This window comes from Indicator indicator, chromosome 12, assembly GCF_027791375.1.
Source record: "Indicator indicator isolate 239-I01 chromosome 12, UM_Iind_1.1, whole genome shotgun sequence".
NCBI lineage: Eukaryota > Metazoa > Chordata > Aves > Piciformes > Indicatoridae > Indicator > Indicator indicator.
Genome location: NC_072021.1, coordinates 12,553,759 through 12,579,048, shown reverse-complemented (window position 1 = coordinate 12,579,048; position 25,290 = coordinate 12,553,759). Strand labels below are relative to the sequence as shown.

Genomic DNA, 25,290 nt, shown 5'->3' with positions numbered 1-25,290 from the left:
AGGCCAGGTTAGTGGGGCTTTCAGCAAGCTGGTCTAGCAGCAGGTGGTGTCCTTGCCATAGCAGGGGTTTTAGGACCAGATGATCTTTGTGGTCCTTTCCAGCCCAAACCATTCTATGATTAATTCTGTGAATTCAGATCTCTGCTGGTGCTGTGCTTCTCACTCTCTCTGTTAGGCTACTTCTTTGTTCCTCCCTTCATAAAGTGTTAGTGGAAAGAAGTGCTGGAAAAAGGAAAGCTTACTCATCAGCCTGCTTCCTTTAGAATAATCCCACCCTTTGGAAAGAAACTGATAGAAATAAGGTTTTCTCATTGTATTCTTGACCTTTTTATGACTTGAATAAGAAAGTGTTTGTACTGCAAAGTAGTATGGTACATCTTTAAAACAGCTTTATCAAATTTGTTGCTGTACAAGGAAGATGGGCTAAGTTGCTTGAAGTACTCTACAGGAAGGTAAAACTTGAATGGTAAAAAGTAGTAGAAAGATTACTTGAAGAAATCAGTGATTGAGCTAAACATAATTTTTGACAGCTTATTGTGAGATCAGGAAATGATGGATTACAGCATTATTGTACCTAACTGCCTTACTCCTTGCCAATAGCTTTTTCTCCAATACAGAGGTAACACGCAGATATCTTATCTGCTGTAAAGTCAGTACAGTTCACAACACAACCTGCAGTTTAACTGGTCATTAGTATAATTTCTTAAATACCACCTTCTAGCACTGAACACGTTAGCTTGTGCTTCTGCTGTAAGACTGGCAAGTTTTTGTTTAAGGAGTAAATCCAGAAGCTCAGAGTGTTAAGTGACTTCTTCAACTACCCATAGAGAAGTTAGCAGTACTTGTCTTGCACATCCCTAAACGTGGTTTTGGAATGAGAAATGATTGGCTGGCTAATGCCAAGAGGTATGATTTTCATTGTTCCTGGTTACCTGGTTTTCAGTTGATTCTGGATGTTAACCAGTAGCTATCAAATGCCTGTTGCTCATGCCAAAGCTGTCTTTCAACAGTTCTTGTAAAGGAAGCTGACAGATTTTGTAATTTTCATAAAAAGGAAAGTCTGTATTTTCTGGGACAGTGTGGAACTCCCATGGTTTTTCTGTCACCTCTCAGGGTGGGAATAACACTACTGTTTTTTTTTAAATACTCTAAAAGAAAAAATTCTCCATGGAACTGAATAAGTTGTTTTCTTTGATGTTAATAGTGAAGACTTTTTAGAGATATGATAACTCTATGAAATGCATGAGGCTGCGTGTAATGACTTGGACAGTTCATCTAAACTGGCTCGAAGTAAAGAGGGTTTATTCACTTTTTACAGTTAGCTTTTAATAGTTATATGACTATGAGTATTTGTATGTATACAACAGTGCAGTTACAAATTTAGAAGAGGTAATGACAAACCATTCTAAATAAATATCCATGATTATTAGAGTCTTGGAATGCTCTGCTGTAACTGGGAAGTGGTATACTCTCTTGTAATTTGAAAAAATCTAAAGGGGGAGGATTTTACTTCAGAAAGCAATTACTTGTTTTTATGTCTATCACAAATATGAAAATCAATGCATCTTTCTTTTCCCACAGTCTTCTCCTAGACAAGCTGACAAGATACAGACAGGGTGGGTGGTCTGTTAGATGGGTTGGAACTCGGGTCATGGGCCACACTCAGAGGGTGATAAATGTTTTTCACTTGTCACAAGTAGGGGTCCCCTAGTTAGCATTTTCATAAATAATCTAGGCAACAACATTGAAAGCAGCTTCACCAAGTTTGCTGATGACACTGAACTGGGTGTTGAGATGGACACTTCAGAAGGGAGAGCCATCCTAAAAAGAGACCTGAACAGGCTGGAAGTAAAAACTGTGTGAAATGTCTTTCTGGCTGGGGAGCAGTGTTTCTGTTTTGCAGTGTTACTCTGACAATCCAAGGACTTTTGTAATGTAATTTAAATTTTACCCTAACAAACTGATATTGTTTCCAACAGTGTCAGGCAGCACTTTCCTAGAACCATGTGCTGATAAGTTTCCAAATCCATTTTAATTGTGAAGTATAATGACTTAAAAAACTAAAGGCACTGAGATAAGTATGCTTGCAGTTTGGATTAAAATCTTTAGTCTTCCTCATTCTGTCCTAATTCTACATACTAATTTTACACAGATTCCTGTGCATGAGAATTGTATGTTCTCTATTCCCCATGGAAAATACTGTACTTCTGATTGTTGAAAGGATATTTGAATGGAATAATTCTAGGAGGCACACAATATCAGGTTGATCATCTGCTCTGTGATCTTCTCAGTCAGTGCTCACAAGTGACAGTTACCTGCTAGTAGTCAGGTTGATGGGGTTTGAAAAATTGAGGCAGAGAGTTCTGTGCACATCTGTATTTTGAATTGGCACTATAATTAGTAAAATTTGGGTTTAGTTGCAGTGATTCAAATTCTTTGTCTGTTCTTTGTGGTTGTCTTGATCAAAATCCTTCCAGTTTATGTGTATTTATGTAACATTTTATTTTTATTTGCAGTTGATAGGAGCTATGAAGAATTGCAGTGGCTGCTTACTATGGTCCAGAATGATCCTGTGCCCTACATAAGGTTAGTGAGTTAATAAAGAGCCAGTATTTCTACTAATGCTGGAACTACCAACTAAATTCTTGGCCTGGGATCATTAGAATAAACAAATGCTGAACTGCTTCATACTTCACAAAACCGATTTTATTTTTTTCTTGTTATTTCACATAAATTGAAATATATTTTGATGTTACAATAGTTCACATCTCAAAAAATAATGTACTGTGTTCTTATACTCCATTATATTATTTTTGTTCTTTATTTTCTACCCCTGTGATGGAATTTTGAAGTTAGAGGTCATTTCCTGATCGTAAATGAAGTGTATAAATCTGATGTTGCATATAGCAATAAAACTTTGTGACACGTAAAAGAGGTAAAGATTGAGACACAGTGCACACAATGTTTTGCCACCAAAAAGTGTAAAGCAATTGTTAGACTGTAGATGGGGTGAAAGGACAATGTGAAAATAAGGTGTAGTTTCTAGTATTGCCTGTTTTGGCTTTCTTTTCGCCAGTGAGCGAGTGGATATTTTAGCACAGGATCACAGGATGTTAGGGGTTGGAAGGGATCTCTGAAGGTCATCGAGTCCAACCCATGTTCATTATAAACCTTTGAACATCAAGGCTCATAATTACTGTTTTCTCCTCAACATGGGATCATAGCTGCAAGATTGCTATTTCTCAGAGGGAGATTTAATTTGATTTATATATTTTTTAAGTGGAGTTTAAATTTTGAATTGAGTGCAATGTGTAAGCCTCCTCTAAAAGAAAAGGAAAAAAACCCTGCAAAAACTTTCTTATACTAGATGTGTAAGACAGCAAGGCGAAAGCTGGCTATACAGGAAAAATAGTTAAATAAGTAATCAATCAAATAATTATTTTTGTTCATAAAATTCAACACCAAGTTTAAAGGAAGAAAATGGGGGGAATGTGTCTAATTTTAGCTCAATATGTAAATATTGTAAGCAAACATGGTAGTGCAGAATCTGTATACACCAGTGTAAAATAGTTGAGAAGTGACAGTGTTCCTTTCCAGAAACATGTATAAGTGACTGGGTTTTTTTTTAAATCAGTTACAAACATTTAAAGTTATTTTTAAAATTCTTTTATGTCAGTATAGAATCATAGAATTGTCGGGGTTGGAAGGGACCTCAAGGATCATCTAATTCCAACCCCCCTGCGATGGGGAGGGACACCTCGTACTAGATGAGGTTGCTCAGAGACACATCCAGCCTGGCCTTAAAAACTTCACAGTATCTAAGGGATTTATTTGCCAATGTTGCTCTTTCCTTGTAATTATCAAGTCTGTGTGCAAAAAAGATTGTTACTGAAGACTATAATGTAGCCTACAATTTTCTGCCTAACTGTTAAAAATTATGCGTAATAACATCCTGCTGCTTTGCATTGTACTTCTCATCTTTAAGTCACATTGCTAATGGTAAATCTGTGTCTATGCATGTTGCGAGCAGAAGAGCTAAAATTATAAAACATTGGTTAAAAATTTGCAAGAAATTCTGTATTTGTAGAAGTTTGTAAAAATATTGAAACTGAACAGACTTTGTATTCCTAGTGTGTTCATTTGGATATAATAAAGATGTCTGTTTCTATCTCTTTTTCAGGCATAAGATTCTGGATATGCTGACTAAGAATCCACCTTTTACCAAGAACATGGAGTCCCCTTTATGTAACGAAGCTTTGGTAGATCAGCTTTGGAAACTGATGAATTCAGGTTGTTGAGGGGTTTTGTTTGTTTATTGTTTCATTGTGGTTTTTTTTTTTATTTTTATTGTAAGGTTTTTTGAATTAGGTGTTAAAGACTTAGTTCAGAATATGCCAAGAGCTCTGTAGTTTTGACAGTTAGAAACTGAAAATTCAGTCTTAGAAGTTCAGTATCATGTACATACCTCCAGAACATTCTCACTGTTTCTCATTCTTTTGTCCACAACTCTAGTGTGATTTGATGTACTTCAACATACGATGATTTTTTTTGACAGTATGTTCAAAGCATGTGTTTCCTCAAATGGTGGTGTCAGTTACCTTTTTCTTTATAGTTTGCTTTAGACGAGATAATCTCTCTTTGGCTTCTTTTACTCAATTGAGAGATTATGGGAGGATAACATTTGTATAGATAATTTAAATGAGATTTGTAGAAGTGTATTTGAAACCTAAGACTCAATTTGCCTTGTGTGATTAGGAAAGATCCTAGTGAGAGGAGGGCTTGCATATTCACCATTGACCTGTTCTTCATTACTGAAGCAATTTTATCCAGTCCTGACAAATGGCCCTTTAACATCAGGCGCATTACTAAATAGATTACATATAATGTTTATATAGCTTTTTAGGTCATTGAAGGCTGTCTGTTTTCTGTGTATCATAATTTTTAGTGTTTAAAAGTTCACGTCTACACTCCAGGGGCTGAAGTGGGGAGACTACTAGTGCAATTTCATACGATTTCCCAAGTGTCAGGCACAGAAAATAAACAGTTTTGATGTTCCCATCAGAGTTTTTCATTTTTCTTCAGAGAAGAGTGTGTGCAGTGTTACTTGCAACTATTGCCTCTTTTTGCAAGTAACAAATAGGGTATACATTCTTATTATGGTTTATGGGGCTTTGTAAGTACTTAAATTTTTATGCATCGAGATGACATAACATTTTGATTTATTTTCTGTAAGGGATAACTGTAGCATTCCAGGGTGCCTTGCAAAAATGTTTGTTAATGTGAGACAAGTTAGTAGCCAGGTTTAAAGCTGCATGACTCTAGAATCATGAATTGCTTTCATTTAACATAAGAAGACTCTGATTGATAGATGTAATTTTTTCTTCTTTTTTCTTCTGTTTTATTCTTCATTAAATGGATAATGTTCACACTTTCCAAAGATGACAGAAACACAGCAATCAGTTGTATTTAAGCTTAATTGTTCACCTAGAAAAGGAGAGAGATACCACGTGGAAATTTGTAATACCATTTTAAGATGTACTAGTTGAAGAAGTTGGGTAGATTATTTATTGATAAAATATTAGGATAGTTTTTAGTATTTGTGACTGTGTCATTCTCTGTAGCGTATTTTAATGTTAGAAATGTCCAGATTAGTATTCATATTGCTTTCACTTGTAACAGGGAAAGTATATGTACAGCTAAGCTTACAGAAAACGTTATTTAGTATTTACAGTGATAGCTCTTAATAATTTTATTTTGTGCTAACTCTTGCACAGCCACGTTAACATGGCAGTTGGTGTCTCTGTCTTGTTTACCAGATATAGTTCTATTCCTGCTGTGGAGCAGTATGTTCAATAAACTTACAATCAGTCAAGATCTGGGCTGAGTTAGCACCAGAATCACTGTATCTGTAATGTTGCAGATGTTAGATATCTTTCTGATGTGATTGGTGCCAAACATGCTTTGACTGTTGGCATTTGAAGATACAAAAGCAACACACAGTTCTCAGTGAAAAATAAAAGCGATAAAGTATCGCTTTCTGTAGTAAGAATATATATATGCAGTATGAATACAAATTAATGAATTGAGTATCCGATGAAGTAGGTGGCATAGAAATGACATCAGAAAGCCATGTCTGTGCATTGTTGGTTTGTGTTGTCTATTAGTGCATTTTCCAGATGATAGAAATCTTGTCAGACTTAAGGCTCCTACTATGTTTCATGGAGTATATAGGCAAGTGCGACCAAGTCCATTGATAAGAGGATGCCAGTTTGGTAGTAAAATATTCTACTTAATTGTCTGCCAGTAAAATCTAAAGTGAAAGTTTTAAAATAAAAGCATATGGATGTGATTATTTTCCTTTTTTCACTGTTATTATAGCACGTAGCTTCCCAGTCTTGATCTACTAAACTTGGGCAATTTACAACCCAAACAGCAAAGTCTTTCTTTTAAACAAGATGTGGCAGGTGAGCTTGAGTTAGTAAGAGGTAGGAATAATGAGGGAAGTGTATCTTAAGCACAGAAAATATCATACCCATGTGGATCCAGATTACTTAAACTATTTTATTTGTCAGAGAGGAGAAGATTGTATCTCTGTACTAACAATAATTTCTTTTGGATTTTAGGAACTTCACATGACTGGAGATTACGATGTGGTGCTGTGGACCTCTATTTCACGCTTTTTGGCCTCAGCAGACCATCTTGTTTACCATTACCAGAGCTTGGACTTGTTCTTAATCTCAAAGAAAAGAAGGCTGTACTTAATCCAACGATTATCCCTGAATCAGTTGCAAATAATCAGGAACCTGTGAATATTGCTAACAATCACGGACAGTCAGTAGGATTTCAGAACACCGTAAGCACAAACCACCTGCATACATCCCTTCAGCTGGCTCAGGCCTCGCTTTGGTTGCTGTTTTAGTTCTGTATTGTGTTGAAGCTTCTCATGCATTACCAAAGCTAACTTTACACCTTGTTACTCTTGATTCCTTCCACTTGAGAAGCTTATACCGTAGCTTTTTTGGCTTTTTGTAACTCTTTTGCATAGTGTATGCAAGCTTTTTACTTTTTTTTTTTTTCCTAGTCTTATCATTTCTGTTCTTTATAAACTTTTTGTATATTGCTTATGAGACATGATGTGATTCACAGAAATGTTTGATGCTGTGATTAAAACTGTTTTTTATTAGTCTAATAATATTGCTTATAAACAAGTAATGGAATTTTCCAAAACAAAACCTTCAATCAGTAAATTTATTACATCTTAAAATACATCAATATACCTTTTTTAAAAAAACTTTAAGAGATGTGAAATTTGGAACTTTAGCACATCTTCATTGAACACTTGAATCTGACAGTTTAGTACTGTGCTCTGAACGATTTGTAACAACTTCTGAAAAATTGCATACACTGATATTTTTCTGGCTTTGGAGGCTCCAGTCCTAACATATTTCATTGTGTAGTAGAAAATAGATCTTACAAGCTACTCCAGTCATTTTTCTTATGAATAACTGCCATTCCTGTAGGACTAAGTCTTCTTGTTGGACAAGTTTAATTACAAGGGGGAAAACTCAACAGACATGGAAATAATGAGAATTTTTCTTAACAGTTTCAAAGACTACATTTGATTAAAAATGCTTAGGATTAAATCCTGAAAGAGAATGTCAACATGTGATTAACATGTTTGAAATTCTTTCTACCCTTTTGAATGGGATGTTTATGGTTACTGCATCAGTCCCATCTAAATCACTTTTATTCATAAGTATACTGAGTGCAAATAGCCTTGCAGGCTATTTCCAGTAGGCGGAGAAAATTACGATGGAGTCAAATATCATTAGAACTATACTATGTATTTCAGAACATGTACTCAGTCCTAATTTGCTGAGCATAAGCGTTAGAATTAGCAGGAGACACTTGGTTGGCAGATTTTTAGGCTGCGATTCAGTGAACATCCAAACTTTTTTATCACTCAATTAAAAAGTCTGCTCTTAACTCTTTCCTATACTGTCCGTTGTGCTAGCGCAGTTGCTGCATAGTGATCAGGATGATCTGGTTGAAAAATACTTACTTTTTTTATGAACACAAATTTCCTGTTGGGTCAGTACCTGGTCCAGTTCATTGTGTAGTTATATAAATGCTTGTGGCAGCCCAGGGCAGAAAGGTATGAGGAAGATGAAGAGGCTGCTTTTAGCAGCTGTTCTAGCTTACACTAGTGTGAAAATACAGCATTACTATAAGCTTCAATTAACACTTCATCCGTCATATATTCTCCTATCCCTCATCTCCATTTTCCTATCCCTTACTTTAAGGTTATCATTTTCACTGTGACTCCCCCCAAAATTCAGGGGATTTGCATATAAAAAAAATATATATATCCAACCAGTTACATAACACAGGAACTGCCACTCACATCAGCCAAAGTGTGCCCAACAGTTTTTTCGCAACAGCAGTGTGTTGGGTTAAAAAATAGGGATGAAAAAAGGGAAATACATATTTGAGGGGAAAAAAGAATTGCCAGGTGATGGAATACATCAGATTAACTAGATTCTTTAAGGCAGACTGTTTATTCTGAGAGCACAAACATGTTAAAATCAGGATTGATAGACTTCTGACACTGAACCTGCTGAGGAAAGTTGTAGTTATAAACCACCTGAGAAAACTGAATTTGAATTGTTCAGGGCAAGAGTTTGTGGGGCAGGGATACCCTTTGTAGGACAGAAGAACAGCTCAAGTGGAGCAGCATGTGGTCTTGAGATTCTGTGATACAGCTTTTATCTAGCTTTTTCGTGGGCCTTTAATTACGTTTGCTTCTGTGGATGCTTTGTTCTTTCTGTATTTTGAGTATTGGACTTATTGGAACACCTGTCTCCTATTTTAATTACTAGCTGTAGTTCTCTCCTGCTATTTCTGTTCCTTTGACCATGGTTTTTTTTATAATCTAAGCAGTAATTTACAAAACTGTTTCACTCTTTTTAAAAAATACTGTTGTGTAAACAAAATAACCCCCAAGTTTTAAGTGATGATTTGTATTCAACAAAGTAAGCATTAGTTTTCAAAGCTAACTAAAAGATGAATCTCTTGTGTAGATCAGAGGTTATCACAGTTTTTCAGCTGAGATCTCTTAACTGAAGAGAGTCTGCCAGGCACAGATTTATAGAAAGGCTATTCAGAGGCAGCAAATGTTGTTGCACACCAACAGTACCATGATTGTGAGAAGGGACAGAGAAGATGCCAATGCTAGATATGCAGAGGGAGCAGGAATAGAAGTAAAGAGAAACTATGTTTGTAGGAGAGGTTGGAACAAATCCATACAGGGTTTTAGAAAATACTTTTTGCCAGTACTACAGGGAAAACTTTGTTCAGGTCACCCACTTTGCTCTGAAGTGTTTTCAGCTATCAGGTCTCTTTTAGGCTGAAACATGGCCCTTGCTATCTTCTAATTTTAATCTTTTAATGCTGCTTCAGGAGGATGATCATCTTATTAAGGAAACAGCATCCAGCATTTCTGGTCATCAGCAGGGGGTGAAGAGGAAGGCTGATATGCCACTCGGGTCTCCATTGGAGCCAGGGCAAATACTAGAGAAGAATGAAGACAGTAAAGTCAAACTCAAAATCAGAGTAAGAAATGGAAATTCAACTTGCACAATATGTAGGGTATTTGGAATAACAGCAATGGCTTCTGCTGGCTTCCCTTAAAGCTGTGTTCAAACAAAAGATGTGTTATGTATACGTGTACAGTAGTTGTTAGGCTTACTTTGGCAAAATCATTTCCCATCATATTCTTTCTTGGGTGGCGAGATCTAAAGTTGACACTTAATGCTCTTGTTCACACAGCTTCAAGGTAAATTGGAAAGAAGAAAAGACACTGACTTTTTTTTAGTTCTATTGAACTTTTATTCCTCTGCAGTGGTAGATATCATTTCCTTTCCCTCTCACCCCCAGTTTACCTCAAAAGTAAAATATATTAAGTTGTAATTAATGGTATTCTTAGAAGTTATTAGCATCTGCTTGTTTTCTTTTTTTTTCCCCCAATATCTTAGTTCTCAAACTCTCAAGAAGAGGAGGAAATTGATATGGACACAGTTCATGACAGTCAAGCCTTTATTTACCACCATTTGAATATGCTGGAGAGACCATCCACACCAGGTATGAGCGGATTTATTGGCAGAATGATAGCACAAATTTTTCAACTATTTCACTTGGGAGAGTGTTTTTGCTACTGCTTATTCACATACATACGACATTGGTTAAGTGTCAAATGTTAATATCAGGAAGTGTGGGAAGGGGGCATAAGAACATTTCTTTAGCTTCTGATGTATTTATAGATAACTGTGTACATGTGCGTTTTCATACATATCTAAGACAAGTATGTTTCATGCTTATAAAAGTGAAAAGCTAAGGAATTAATAAAATACCATGAAGATGAAATTGCATTCCATAAAAAATTAGGTGAATTTTATTTTACCGTAGCTGTCATTTAAAAATAATATTTTAAAATATTAACTTTAAAAATATGTATTTACTCTATTTAAATAAATTATTTGGATTAGAAATTGTTTTATAACTTAACATCAGTAGATGAAAAACAAAAAAGCCTCAAAGATCCTTAGTAGGGATTTTCAAAGTTGAAAAGATTGCATCTGTGAGTCAAATGGTTTCATTCAAGCATTTCTGCTCTTTCACTACTTCTCTTTGTATCTTTTTTAATAAAATATTTTACAAAATTTCTTAAATAATAGCATTTCTTAGAAAACTTAAGGCAGGTTGAATTTCCACTGATGAACTTCCACCTTCTTTGCTTATCTGTCACTAGCAAAGAAATTCAATGCTTAGTCTCATCTTCTCAAAGTCCTTTAACTGCATTTCCTAATTTTAGTTCCAGAATGTGCCAGTGGAACTAAGCTGAGGTAGTGTGACTTATGTAACAAAATTTTTGAGAGATCTTTGGGACACATCCAAAACAAGGTTTTAAGGCTGCAGTACTGCAATGTGTAAAAAGTTTTTAGCCTTAAAAGTAGGATTCACAGTAATTACCCTGTTGCTTGTTTTTCTGTTTTTATCCAGTGGTTGCCTAATGTAAAACACAAGTAGACCTTAGTGAGCAGGAGAATCTGGAATGCTGGTTCTGTCTTGCCTGCCCTAGGTCCTTAGCTATGCTAACAGGTGACCTCATCTGCTTTCCCTGTGACCTGACAATTTAATGGCTCTGTTTAAGAGAAGGGCTGGTGGGTGTTCCTGCTCTGAGTATCCAGCTGAGGCTGGTGCCTTGGTGCTGGCTGGGAACATTGGAAGCTCTAGGCTCATACTCCCCTAGGGGCCTGGGACTTAACGCTTTTCCTTCCTTGGCAGATGCTCTAACCAGTAAGGGGGTTTGTTTTGATTTTTATAAAAGGTAGCTGCTGTCATTGCTCAGCAAACAAATTAAGTTCATATGGGGACATAAACCACCAGGAGGTCTAGTTTCTGGATTCCAGATGGCCCTTGATTACTGATGTGTGCCTGTACAGCCAGCTCCACCAGGATGGATTTGCTGTTGGATGAGTAGCAAAACTCAATCTTTTGCCTAAAGCATTTCAGCCAAAGGGTAGGGTGCATATAAGTTGTTTTCATGACTTTAGGAGCCTAATTCCCCACAATCTTTACTTTAAAGCTCTCAGAGCTACTTTGCATATTGTCCTCAGTGTTATGGTTAACTGTCACATTTTCTCTTACGGCAAAGAATGACACATCCAGGGCACGAGTGCAAAGCTGGTCTGCTGAGGATTAGTATTTATAACTCTTACATGATATTTTGCAACTTCTTTTTTCTTTAACTGGATTTACACACTGTACAGAATATCAAGTCATAAGCATAACTCTGCCAAATACTTCACAAATAGGACTTATGGGACCCTGTGTACGCCAGCTCTGTCCTTCAGGACTGTTGCATATTAAATTTACCCTAGAGTTCAGAAAGGGGTAAGGTCTGATCAGGAGTGGAGTAACGACCAGTTGACTGCAGCTTTTGTAGATGTAGAGCAGACAAAAGCTACTTCAAGTTTCACTTATATGCTAGATGACCCTCTCACCTCTGCCATTTAGACATTCAGCAAATTGGAATACATTTTCTTTCCTAGGTGATAAATGAGACAAATGCTGGGTTTTGCCACAGAATTAATTTTAAGTAATAAGTTTTGGAAAAGCATTATTTTGAAACACTTCAGATTAATTTAATTTTCTTTGGTTTGTGCAGTTAGAAATAGTTTCACTTCTTTGCTTCTAAAATTTCACCTATTTCTTATCCATGTAATTTTTTGGAGAAGCAGAGATGTATGAATTTCAGACTGAGTAAAGACAGACAATTCAGTCTCTAGGAGATGACATATTTCTGAGAAGAAACATAGGAGAAAAATAAAAGCATACATGAACAAATCTGTTCCCACATCGGAGTGTTCTGTTTTACAAAGGACTATTTCCTGAGGACCTCTGACTTTTTCCAGCAATGATGGAGGATGGCTGAGTTTCAGTGAGTGATTATTGTGAAACAGACTGACAGTGAGTTCTGAAAGTTTCCGTATCTTGTTAATGAATCTGTAAGACCTTATATCTCAGTGCTGTGACTCTTACTTGGAAGGCAGTGAGCTCTTAGTCCATACTCAGTTTTCCTCTCACAGCTGTGTGTTATGTCCCCGTATGTCACATGGAATGTTAGGTCATCAGCTGAACACAGCCTGTGAACAGCAGCTGCCAGGAGGAGGGTCATATGGGCTCCAGATCCTGCCGTATCTGTGCGTTTGCTTTTTTTTTTTTTTTTTTTTTTTTTAACACTCATCACACCACACCAAATGATAACTTGGATTTGTTCAAGTCAAAGTAATCCCCATAAAGCCAGGAAAATATTTAAAGTAATAATTTTAAAGCCTTTTCATTTTCTGCATGCTTCTGCTCATGGATGTGAAAGGTTAGGGTTGAGACACACTACAAGGGCAGTGTTACAGGTTTTTGTACTATAGTAACAGCACCTTTAGTAGTCATCCTGTCTATGATGATGGAACTATGGACTGTGGTAGTTATAAGAGATTCTGAGTATTTTTTAAGAAGTTATTAAACTAAACATCCATTCTGAAATCTTTGAACAATATTGTTGTGTTGATTATTCATGTGTTCTAAGGACTAGAAACATGGTAGCTTCCTTTGAGCCTCTAAATCTGTGCAAAGTCATGTTTATAGTGTTAGAACAGATTTCTATTTGCTACCAAATCATGAAGAAAAGTAGTAGCATTTCCTACTCTTATTTCAAGGTGAAAAGAATTTAAATACCAGATTTTGTGTAAGCAGTAGATTTAAATTCTTGTTTCTGACTTTACGGTGACTTGTCATGGGTTATTGACTTCAGTGAAACCAGATAAAGATACACTTCTTTCACTTCAATATTTCACTCATTTGAAAGTGTAACACTTCAAAATTAACCTTGAAAATTCTCAGCTATGTGTATCAGTGGTTATTAACTGGCCTATTCTGCTTTCAAAATAAATGCCTGGCTGTCCCTTCATGGTTTATCAGTGAAGTTGCACATTGTTATGGCTCAACAGGTCGTAACTACTAAACATTTAGTTAGAATTTTCCTAGTTATTTTCAGTAGTTTGCTAGTTGATACAAACTAGTATCCAGTTCTCATCTGTATTTCTACAAAGGGAAAAACAAAAGCAAATACAGCGATGTTCTGTGGGCACTGGCAACGCTTTTTCTGATCACATTCAGGACACATCTTGATCATACCAGCTCAGACCAGAAAAATCCTTTGGCAATTCTATTAATCCATTTGCTGTTTTCAAGGATAATAAAAATGGAAATTTCCACTGCTGACCTTGTAGATCACTCTGTTTACCATATAGATGTTCACAAAACTATGAAGGTCTAGACCACACTCATACTTGCTGGTTGGACTGTGGTCTTGTTTATCACATTTACTGTCTGCAGCTTCAGAAAATAATGATTTAGCTGGACTGGATTGTTTCTGGAATGATTCAAAACTGGGTTCAGCACATACTGCAGTGAAGCACACAGTGAAACTACAGTAGTCATTAATGTTTAAACAGTGCATTTATGATAGTAGATTTGAGTATGTTTTGCAAATCACCACGTTTCATGTGTGGATTCAGTAGTTAAGAGGAGTTCTGTCTGAACTGTATAAAAAGCCCAGTGCTCTGCAGCTGCCCTGAGTTAGCTGTAAGGGCACCAAAACCTCAAAGTTCAGCCATTAGTTAGTGGTTCCCTGACAAAAAGGGTTGTGAGAACATCAACACACAAATAGATAACTGAACACTTCTTGGATATAAGGACACCAGTGACAATGATGAATTTTTGCTTGACATTTTAAGGAGGGAAAAATAGAAACTGTAGGCCTGTGGTGTTTCACCCTCTTTATACAAAATCAAAAATACAGGAGAGACCATATGGAAGATCTTAGGAAAGTTGCTGGCATCTTAAAGTCTCAGGTTGCATGTTCCCAAATTCTAAGGCCTCAGTAAAAAATTAAGAGTAAAATAAATAAAACAGTCTACTTAGCCATATTGTTCAATGTTCATGTACCAGTGATTCTTTAAAAGAAAAAAAAAAGAAAAACTTAGCCCAAGTAATTGATGGACAGAATGTTATAATTATCTGAGAGCAATTTTTATTGTGACAACAAAATGTTACTTTAAAGCTTATCAAGATCTAACCCTCTTTCATTCCAAAACTAAACTACAAGATCTTTGTTTTCGTATTCTATTATCTCTCACAATATCTACAGTATTTGTATAAATCCCTGTGACAAGGTATGCACAAAGTTTCTCATCTTTTTACCCTGGGATGGTGATCCTGTCTAATTTTAAACACCTACCCATCTAGCTGGAACACTGTAAAGACAATAATCGCCTTGGAATCTCCACATCTCAAGCAGAAGGAGATCCAAGTGGATAGACATATGTATGTGCATTTTCTTCCAAGGAATGCTGCTAACCACTTCAGAAGTGAGCTCCTGGCCTCACCCTCCACTTACTGCGTGTTGCTGTGATTTGAAAAACCTGGGTTCCAGTTCCACTCCCTCTGCTAAGAGGACATGGGCTCCATGCAGGAAGAGGGAGTGCTCAGTGCCTCCTCGCAGCAGTCCTGCTACTCCTGTTGACATGAGGATGATACTAATGCCATGTAAAACAATTCCTGTTTATCCTTGCTTTCCCGGTTTGGCAGGTTCCTAGCACAGATTTTAAGTAGATGTTAATTAAAATGAAGAAAAAGTTAGTGGTGAATTTTACAGGTACAAATCTGCAGAATTTTTTGTAGGGCTTTTACGGGTCTGTTCATTTTACAGTAACCAAGTTCAGTAGTCTGTGTACATCCTTTCTGAGCCATTGGCCAGGATCAATGTATTGCAAAGCACTCTTCAACAGTAGGAAGAAATATTCTGGATAGTTGTTACTTTTGCATTTAAAACCCGAACAGATTATAGCTATCATTGACCTTTATGAAGAGAGTGTATGTGTACTCTTAGTACTGTCTTAGTAAAAGTTTGCAATGATCTTTGATTTCTTGATGAAATTTGTGCTATGTTATCAGTGTTGACTGTCTCCTTAAACGTCAGTAGTCCTTGAGTTGCAGTTGGATCCTGTTTCTCCCCTTCCTGGAAATCTTCCTCCCTTATTACAGATTTTAGGTGCTTGTCACCACCCAATCGGTCCTGTTGTCTTAAGCTGCTGTTGTGTTTGCTCCCTAACTTGCTCCAGTCAATGATATTTAACTGCTTTAAACAACAGGTTTTTTTTAATAACCCACCTGAAGTAAGTAAAGAAGTGATGTTGCAGACTGTTCCCTTAGCAGAGCTGGTAGTTCAGTAATGAGCAGGAGATTTGCAAAAATGGGAGCTAGTGCAACAGAGTCAAGATAATCTGATTGCATCCCTGGTCTTTGCTGGTACTTGGTGCTGCTGCTGCATCATCCTGGCAGACTTAAGCCCACGTTCTTAACCCAGCCATAGTGGGTTAAGATTTTTACAATTCAAAGGCTTAGCTTTGTTTTGAGGTTGTTACAAAAGTAGTGTCTAGACTTACAGGTTCAGTTTCCATATAAAAATAACCCACAGTTTGAAACTAATGAAGCTGTGAAGTTCTGAAGGCTTATGTCATATGTAAGGTTTTTTTATTTTCTTCTAAGTTGACTTCAGTTTGCCTTGTATGTTTTAATGCATCATGTGCCTTTAGCTTGAGAACATGCGAGAACGTGTCTGTAGCCTAGATAATCTTTACACATCTTTTATGGACAAATCCCAATCAGTCACTTTTTGCCACAACCTTGTGCTACTGGTAGCTGTCTGTCACACAGTTTGAGTAATGGGGATAGGCTTAGGTACAGTTTGGAATTCCCTAAGTGAAATATGATTAGAAATAGTTAAATTGTGAAGCAGTCTTGTAACTTTTTCCATCAATTCCAGTACACTTGGGTGCTGTCTGCACTGAAAACTGTTGCAGGTAACAATGTAAAAAATGTTGTAGTAAGTGGGCATTGAAGTCAGCCAGTAGAAGTCTGAATTTATGTGCATACCTTCTACCTGTACTTATGCATATGTTAAAAAGTGAAGTCATTATCAGTTCTATATAAATCTTTGCATTGATAACATGAGCATACTGCTGCATAGTTCTATATTTAATCTATATATCTCATAGATTAAATAATTTATTTTAAAAAAATACTTGTATATTAGAGATTTTTAGTCTATGGGGACCTATTGTACTTTAGCCTCCCTTCTGATATCATATTTACATCTTGCAGTTCAGCCCAAATGTATTTCTAGAAAGACATTGCTTTTGCTGATTAAGACTTGGAGCAACAGAGATTGTACCATGTCCCATAATAAGTCATTGATTATCCTCACTGAAAAAAATGTTTTATATTTTTATTCTGACTTCTAAACACTGCATGCAGATGTAGATTTTGGGTTTTTTCCATCCATGTTTAAAAACAAACAAAACCTAGAACAGCTGCACTGTCTAGAAATTTTTCAATATATGTGCTTGATTGATGGAATGAGTCCTTAATCTCTTGGATAAGGCTGGAAAGATTGGATGAAAATCTTTTTCCGTGCTGTTTTGTCATACTACAGGGAGCTGGCTCTTCAGACTTCCAGGAATCATTATCAGAGACAAATCATTCTTGACTTTAAAGATCCAAAATCTACCAATCAAACAAAGATGTAATGGGAAAAAAGTCCATTTTCAAATATACAGAAAAAGATAATTACAAATTATACAATGTAAAGCCCTTGTTATTTTAACAGGGTTTTCTTTTTCACCAAAATCTGGAGGGGGGGAAAAAAAAAACACCCAAACATCTAAAGCAGCTGTGAAGAAAATCCATGTTAACTAAGACTTAAAGGTGTACTGAGGGTGCTTTTCTACATCTAATAGTTAAAGCATGTTCTTGCAATGTAAGTTGATTCAATTTCTGCCTAAAGGAAGTAGTTTTCCTACCTTCCAGTTGTTTAGCCTCATGAACAAGGTTATCCTTAGATTATTGGCTTTTAATCCCTGCTATTGAAGATGTTGCATTTTTTACCTCTGTAAAATCTGTAATCAGTACAGGAATTTCAGTGGCATGTTCAGAGCCTCTTCTGAAAAAAAATCAAAAAGCTAATAGTACAAGTATCAAAACAGATTGTGTTTGCGTGTTTAAATGATAATGTAGATTTTTATCTAATATTTCAGAATTTCTTGTGCTTGAAAACAACGCAAGATAAACATTTACTAATCCCCCTATATCCATTCTTTCAGGTAAAGAACAGTCTTCGGGAGAGATGAGTATGCACCCTGTCTCTGCAGCTCCGCTCTGTGTGTACAGTAAAGAAACAAACTCCTCAAAACACAGTGACCACCATCATCATCACCACCATGAGCACAAGAAAAAGAAGAAGAAACACAAGCATAAGCACAAGCATAAACATAAACATGATAATAAGGAAAAGGAGAAGGATCCCTTTGCTTTCTCTAACAGTCCAGCCAGTGCACGATCAATCCGTTCCCCATCACTTTCAGACTGATAGCAGCGGCTTCTCTGGAGTTACCTTGCAGTGTTCTCTGAATACTTAGAAGGATGTATATAACAATAGCTTCTATCTTTTTTGATGGAAATAAGATGTCATTGCCTTAGCAATTCAGAAGCTCTTCCACTGTCCTTGTCTTAAGCCTTCTATTTGCAGATGCGGTTGTTGAAATAATCAGATTCAAAAAATGTTTGACGATTCTGAGTCATTTTGTATTTCACTGTTCTACACACCACCCACTCTTTTTTCCATTTTAAACAATGAAAATAATGTAAGAGCCCCATGTCCACTGGCAACCCCCTGCACATCATGCTGACCATGTGCACTGCCAGAACCAATTATGTTTTAATTCTGTGAAGAATGTTACGAGGCGGAGTACATTTTAATCAGAAGAAGCCAATGGCCAGACCTTTGGTGAAGTACTGTTCCCAGAGTAGTATTGTATAACCAAGCATAGAGCTCCTGAGAAGATGGATTTTCTGCAGTCTTCAGTTGATCTGTTTCTTGCAGTAACCATTGCAATGTAACATCAGGATTCTAAGAACAGTACATAGAACATTAGCTTTTTTTCAGATACTAAAACTCTCAAAAAATTCCATGCTGCTTTTAAGCTGGAGGTATTTATTATGGACATGACCCTTCAAGTATAATGACATTCTGCACTGACATTTTTAGAATTTTAGCAAAATGCTTGATGCATGTTTTGTCCTGTAATCAGGCTTTTAAAAACTCAATAAAGTTTGCAAATTATTTTGAGAGGCAGATCATTTTCTTCAGGCGTGACATTGAAATATGCTTTCAAAAGATGGCTTTGCTAAAAAAAAAAAAAAAGCCTTAAAAATTAAAAAAAAATTTGGAAAAATATATATTTGCTCCTGCTGAGAGGTGGGTTATATATATAGAAGCATTCTATATGATCCACTCATGAATCCACAGGAGAAATGCATTACTAGATTACGTCTGAGACTTTAAGTGATGAATGCATTTAATTTTTTTAGCTGTGTTTTATGCAGTTTACTATTTACACCCAGCAAATGTTTTATTTAAAACTTTTTAGAAGTTTAGATGCTAAAACAATCTCTGCCACTTTTAATGTTTTCTTTATTTGTATGTAGATGCAGGGGTTGTATTTCCATGCACTGGTGGAGTTCTGCTGTCCAGAGTTCACCTCACATTTAGCTTTCTAGAAGATGGTTGTATTTGGGTTAATTTTAAAATTATTTTTTTTTTTTAGTATTCCCAAATTCCTCTCAGAGACTGATTCTCCTTAGGGCAAAGAGAGAAAGTTCAACAAGAACCTGAGAAGATTTTTTTTTTTAAAGCCATATTCTGTTTCATGGAAGTTAATAAATGCTTTTATATTATATACCTGCTGTTGAATCCTGTAGTTTTTGTCACAACAAATTACCTCTAGAATGGAAAGATGACAGACTTAGGTCTTTTATAGTGCACATATTTTGTTGTTCAGATACTATGTCCTTTTAATACTGTGTGAATAATTGTGCTAGTTTTTGTACTTGGGACACACATTAAGGTATGTTAGGGCTGGATTCGGACATGATAGACTTGGGTAGTGTTGCAGCCTCTCCCCAGCTGCTGACATTCCAGCACCTCCTCACATTAGGTGAAGCTCACCTTGTTGTTAGCCATGACTGCGAACTTCTGCAGCTTAGATAAGCTAGAGGTGCAACAAGAACAGAAAGACAGCTCTGGTATGAGGTACTGAGCATGTTTTGGGCTGACTGAGTGCAGCTCAGCTTGGCACCTCTCTTGAGCCAGCCAGCTGTTGGTACCATGAACTGTGAATCACGGCAGGGGGGCGGGGTTGGGAAGCTATAGTAATAGCTAAATGGAAACATTTTTAGGTGTTTTTCCAGTGAGGCAACAGTGCCAAAGGTGTTTGTGGCAGATCTGGGCTAATAAGCAATGAAAGCTGGCATTGTTTGGGAGAGCAAAGGCAGATGGGTTTATGTTTTAAAAATGAGGTCATGGGTAATTTGGACTGGTTGTTTCTGCTTTAGGAGATGTGGATTTACTCTCTCGTGCTGAGGGGAAATGCATTGTTCTGTGAGACAAGCACAGAACTGAGGCAGAGCTGTAACACAGTGATTCTGCCATCACAGATTGCACTGTATGACTAAGTGAACTGTTGAATATATGCTAAGGAAATATGATGACAATAGAAAATGGAGAGGGTGGAAATCAAAAAGGATTCTCAGTTTCTGAGGTTGTGCCATGGTCATGATTCAGAATATCCATTAATGTGTTTGGTGGAATCCGAAGTAAGTTTGAGGTCTGCAGGTAGTCCAACGTGAACAGATAGTGCTCACAAACTGGTAGATGTGCTCAGTAGTCAGGATAATCAGTTTGGTTACACAGGTGATCCCAAAGCAGCAAGCTAAAACTCAGTGGGAATGAATGTGAAATACTAAACCTGAGGGAAAATGAAGTGCGTGAAAGCAAGCTTCTCCTCCCATCTTGCGAGGTGTAGTAAGGGAAAAACAACTGGCTGTATAGAGGTGAGCAACTTGATACTATTGCAAAAGTTAACATTCACTTAACAGGAATTCTCATTCCAAGTTTGGTGGCCAGCAGGCTATTACAGCTTATTTCTCCTCTCTTAAGACCAAGCATAGATATTCCTTGTCCCTAATGGACATTTTACAGTTTCAGAGTCTGAGCAAGCATCTTTCTTGTGTTTGGAGCAGCATGTATAAAAAATGTTTCTCTAACTCAAATGCTTTTATCAATGCAGTCATTTTAAAATGTTGGAATTAATGTTTGTAATTGACTATTTGAGTAATTTCAAAATGCTGGACATTTCAGTTGCTTTCATTTTAAGACATTTTTAAAAATACATATTTGTTGTTACAAGACTGAAAATGTTGCAGGTGCTGGATAAAACACTCAGCACTTATAAGCTAGCACAAGACACAGAGTAGGAGAGAGAATTGAGCCTTTTTTGGTGCATCCTTTCATGGAAGAGAGAAATTCAATTACATTGTAGGAGAACTGATATAGAACTTCAAGGAATTGGTTGTTGACTACTGCTATGATGGAGGGGATATGAAAACCTGCAAAGAAAATAGTGTAGAGAGGGCAGCTAAACACAGTACTCTTTTTTCTAAAAAAAAAAAAAAGTTCAACAATTTAATTGGAGACAAATCATAGAATCACCTAGTCAGGAAAGACCTTAAGACCATTGAGTCCAACCATAACCTAACATCTTCCTGTACACAGCTGATAGACGGTGTCCCTAAGCACCTCATCCAGATGTTTTAAACACCTCCAGGAATGGGGACTCCACCAGTTCCTTGGGCAGCCGGTTCCAGTGCCCAGTGGCCCTTTCCATGAAGAAATTTTCCTAATATCTAAGTTAAACCTCCCCTGGTACAACTTAAGTCCCTGTCCTCTCATCCTCTCACTTACTACCTGGGAGGTGACACCAGCCCCCACCTCACTACAACTTCCATTCAGGGAGCTGTAGAGAGTGATGAGGTTTCCCCTCAGCCTTCTCCAGGCTGAACAACCCCAGCTCACTCAACTGTTCTTCACTGCATTTGTGTTCAAGACACCTCACAAGCTTTGTTGCCCTTTTCTGAATATGCTTCATCACCTCAATGTCGTTGTAGTGGAGAGGCCCAAAACGTAACACTGTACACCAGGAGCAGCCTCACCAGTGCCTATTAACAGGATAAGATCACTTTCCTGGTCCTGCTGGCCACACTATTTTCTGATACAGGCCAGGATGCTGTTGGCCTTCCTGGCATATTTTCTAATGCCCAGTGGGATGGCATGCAGCCCTTGGTAGCCCAGCACAACCCCAGCATGGTGGAGCCAACTGGGTATAGGGGCAGCGCCAGTGCCTGGCGTGGCTCAGGTGGCTTAGGCTGAGAGTCACGCTGGCAGCTGAGTGGCAATCACCGACTGGTTTGATCAAAGTGTAAGTGGTGATTCACCTCCCCACACAGCTGGCATCCAGCACTGTGCTTTCAAGCTGGCCTGTGAACAGGCAGCTGAGCAGCATTTTCAGCCCAGAGAAATAAACACTTTTGTTTAAGATTTTGTTTGTGGTTTGGGGTTTTTTTTTTTAACAGGTAAGCCTTCTGTGAAACATCCTAGGCATGTGAAGTTGAGTTAATCAGGTACTGTGTCATTTCCAGTCAGAGACTTTAGATTTTCTTTTAATACAAAATTTGTTCTGAATGATTCCAGGATTTCTGTATAAATTGACTTTATATGGCACCAATCATGTCCTGTGTTAATAACGTACTTACCAAGGTTTAATTCTGAAATACAGCAAAACCTCAGTAAGACATATGGAAGTGAGAGGCCCCATTGTGAGCCAATGACCTCTGAATGAACAAACACGTCAGCACTGTAAAATGAGATACACTTAATAGCTTTTCACAATGGATGCTTGTACATGATACACATCAGCATACTGTGAAGTGGTTTGTTATGATAAGACCACAATGTAGAATTTTCTGTTGAAATGGTTCTCTCTCCCTACTTCTTGGGAAATATTTGTGCAAATAAATATGTGGGTTAGTGAGACAACAGATAGTTATTTGTCTCTCAAGTGTGAGTAATGTAATGTGAACAAGCATTAATGACCTAACTCCTTAATTCAACAGGAGATCCTTATTTTTTCTTACATGCTAGTTTATTTCTTAATATTTTGGAATCTGTTGCGCAGTGTGTGCTGTGTGCGTTCCCAGGGGAGATGAGCGCAAGCTACAAGCTTTGGATAACTCTCAGTTCTGCTCAACTTTATCATCTCTTGGATTTCTTAACTCAGTGGCTGGCAACTGTGTGTATCTACTCTTTGAATCATCCTCTAACATCTGCCTGAAATAATGATAAGACTTGCAGTTTTCAGAGGACATAAGAGGTAAAATTGGCCAAACCATCCATGTGATTTAGAAGTCTTTATCTGATTTCCAGAAGAGACTCCAGCATGGAGTTATCAAAGTCCTATGAATTTCTGTGAGAGTTGCCACTTTGATAGGCTGCTGAAGGAGTTCACACAGTTGCTGCCTTCAGGGCAGAGGCAGCAGAAGGGAATGGGTGCTTCAGCAGTTCCAGTGAACTCTGGGGATGTTTAAACATGAGTCAAATGTGAAACTAAGTTAAGCTATCCCAGGGAGTGAGAAAATAGATGAAGGATTGGAACAAGGAACCAGTAACAAAGAATAAAGACAAACGAAGATCTGAGAGAGAACAGCAACAAAAAGGAGAATCACAGAATCATCCAGTTTGGAAAAGACCCTTGGGATCATCAAGTCCAATCGATAACCCTACTCTACAATGTTCACCCTTAAACCCACATCCCCAAACATGACATCTAAATGACTTTTAAACACATCTGGGGTTGGTGACTCAACCACCTCCCTGGTCAGCCTATTCCAATGTCTGACCACTCTTTCTATGAAAAAATGTCCAGGTATTTAAGAAGGTAATCCAGGTATTTAAGAAGGTCCTATTTCACTTCTCTGTTCAGCCCTCAGCCTGAGAGGCACAGCTCTGATTAGGAGAACTGCTGAGTCTTAATGGTTTCAGCTGGAGATAGGAGGTCTGTGCTGCACACATCCAGTACAGCAAGTCTCTGGTAGTGCCTACTGCATTTGTAGTGCCTAATGCTGTGGATTCTAGAGGCTGTGATTCTTGAAGTCTTAAGGCAGGCTTTTAAAATTGGTGCAAATAGTTTGTTAATATCTCATCTGAAAACTGTGATAATGCTGCCTTTACCTCAAAGGAATATTTTGGAAACTGCTTAGACACTACTGCAGGGGTATCTTTTGATCACCTTGTCCACAGAACAGTTCTTCATAAATAAGTCAAGAATTTGTATGCAGTGATTGTGTTGGGCTGCTCTGTATTGCTTTGGATATCACTGGCAGTTCCTGGAAGTTCAGCTGGTCCTGCAGTCTCAGTGCACAGCTCTGCAGTGTACAGACAACAAAGGTGTGACACTGTGCCCCTTTCTTCTTGGCAGCAGCTAGCATTGCAAAATGCATCTGACTAGAGAAGGCTGGCTCAATAATTCTGATCTGTAACAGCTCCCTGACTTGTTTTACAGTGTGGTGTTGATGAAGGGAACCAGGTGGAGCAAGGTGCTGTAAGACCATCTGCTTGTTGCTGTGGATGATGTAGTTTGAAACAAGGGTCTACAGCACCAGGATCTGGGCAGAAAGCACCTGAGTAAACAGAACACACTGGTGTCAGAGCAGCAGAGTCATGAATCATTGTCTTGCCAGAGGACATATTTCAGTGGGAGTGGGAATCTGCCCAAGTTTGAGTGACTTGGAGTACCTTTGGGGTATTGCATTTTGCATTTAAATGACCACGCTGATACCTCTAAGAGCACGCTAAAGCTGGTTGTTACAGAGATATGGGTATACTAGAACGTGCAGGAGGAATGTTGGCCTATGTTGCTGTCCTCTGCAACACAGAACTGATCACTGTCTTGATCAGTAGAAGAGAAACATTCAACCCACTGGGAGCTCCATCTGTAGAAGGCAGGAGGTTGTCCCTCAGCCATATTGCAAGCTCCCTTCAGCCTTGTGCTGCTCGTTGAGTACCATGTGTCTTCTCAGTATTTGATTGCAATTTGTATTTTACGAGTGACTTTGGAGCTGGGATGAAATACAATCCGTGTTAGTGGCTCCTTGCCATCCCTTGTTATATCTGCCTGCTTTAAGGTCATTGCAAAACGTTAGATGGGCTTCTGGTGAAAAAACTTGGCTTTCTCTTTGGTCAGTGTTCCAAATTTAGCACATCCTCTCCGAAGCTTACCAAAGCGCTTTTCTGGAGCTGCATCAAACCATAGTGTTCAGTGTTTACAGCTTAGTGTTAATGCCTGCTGGAGATGATGTTGCAACAGTTAGAAACCCCTGTCACGCTTTGAGCAATGGTCTTGTTTTCTGGAAAGCTCTCTTGCATATTGGAGATGTCAAATTTTGGAATAAAATACTGACTTGAATGCAAGAATTGTCCCCATGGGCCCTGAATCTTTTATCCAAAAATCTAAACCTTTGTATATAGTTATCATTGTTGATTTCCAGTCTAGGGCCTTGTCTCAAATTTCACCCAATTTGGTGTCACCAAAAAAATCTCACAGCTCTTTGCAGATAGTCAGAGCGAAGGGATGGGCATTAGGAAATCATCTGAGTTTGAAGACATTGAAAGAGCCCTGGAGTGTAGTAGCTCTGAAGCCGAAGATTTATAAAGTGATTTTA

General features: G+C 37.7%; 1 protein-coding gene across 1 annotated transcript in view; it reads left to right on the top strand.

The window, feature by feature from the left end:
• TAF2 (TATA-box binding protein associated factor 2) overlaps positions 1–18,229 on the top strand; it is a 49,621-nt gene extending 31,392 nt beyond the window's left edge. Inside the window, exons 21-25 of the mRNA XM_054385285.1 lie at positions 2,517–2,586; positions 4,181–4,290; positions 6,624–6,853; positions 10,035–10,158; positions 17,781–18,229. Of these exons, the coding sequence (XP_054241260.1) occupies positions 2,517–2,586; positions 4,181–4,290; positions 6,624–6,853; positions 10,035–10,158; positions 17,781–18,046 (800 nt within the window). The 3' untranslated portion in view covers positions 18,047–18,229. The remainder of the gene's footprint in view (positions 1–2,516; positions 2,587–4,180; positions 4,291–6,623; positions 6,854–10,034; positions 10,159–17,780) is intronic.
• Positions 18,230–25,290: the final 7,061 nt, after the last annotated feature.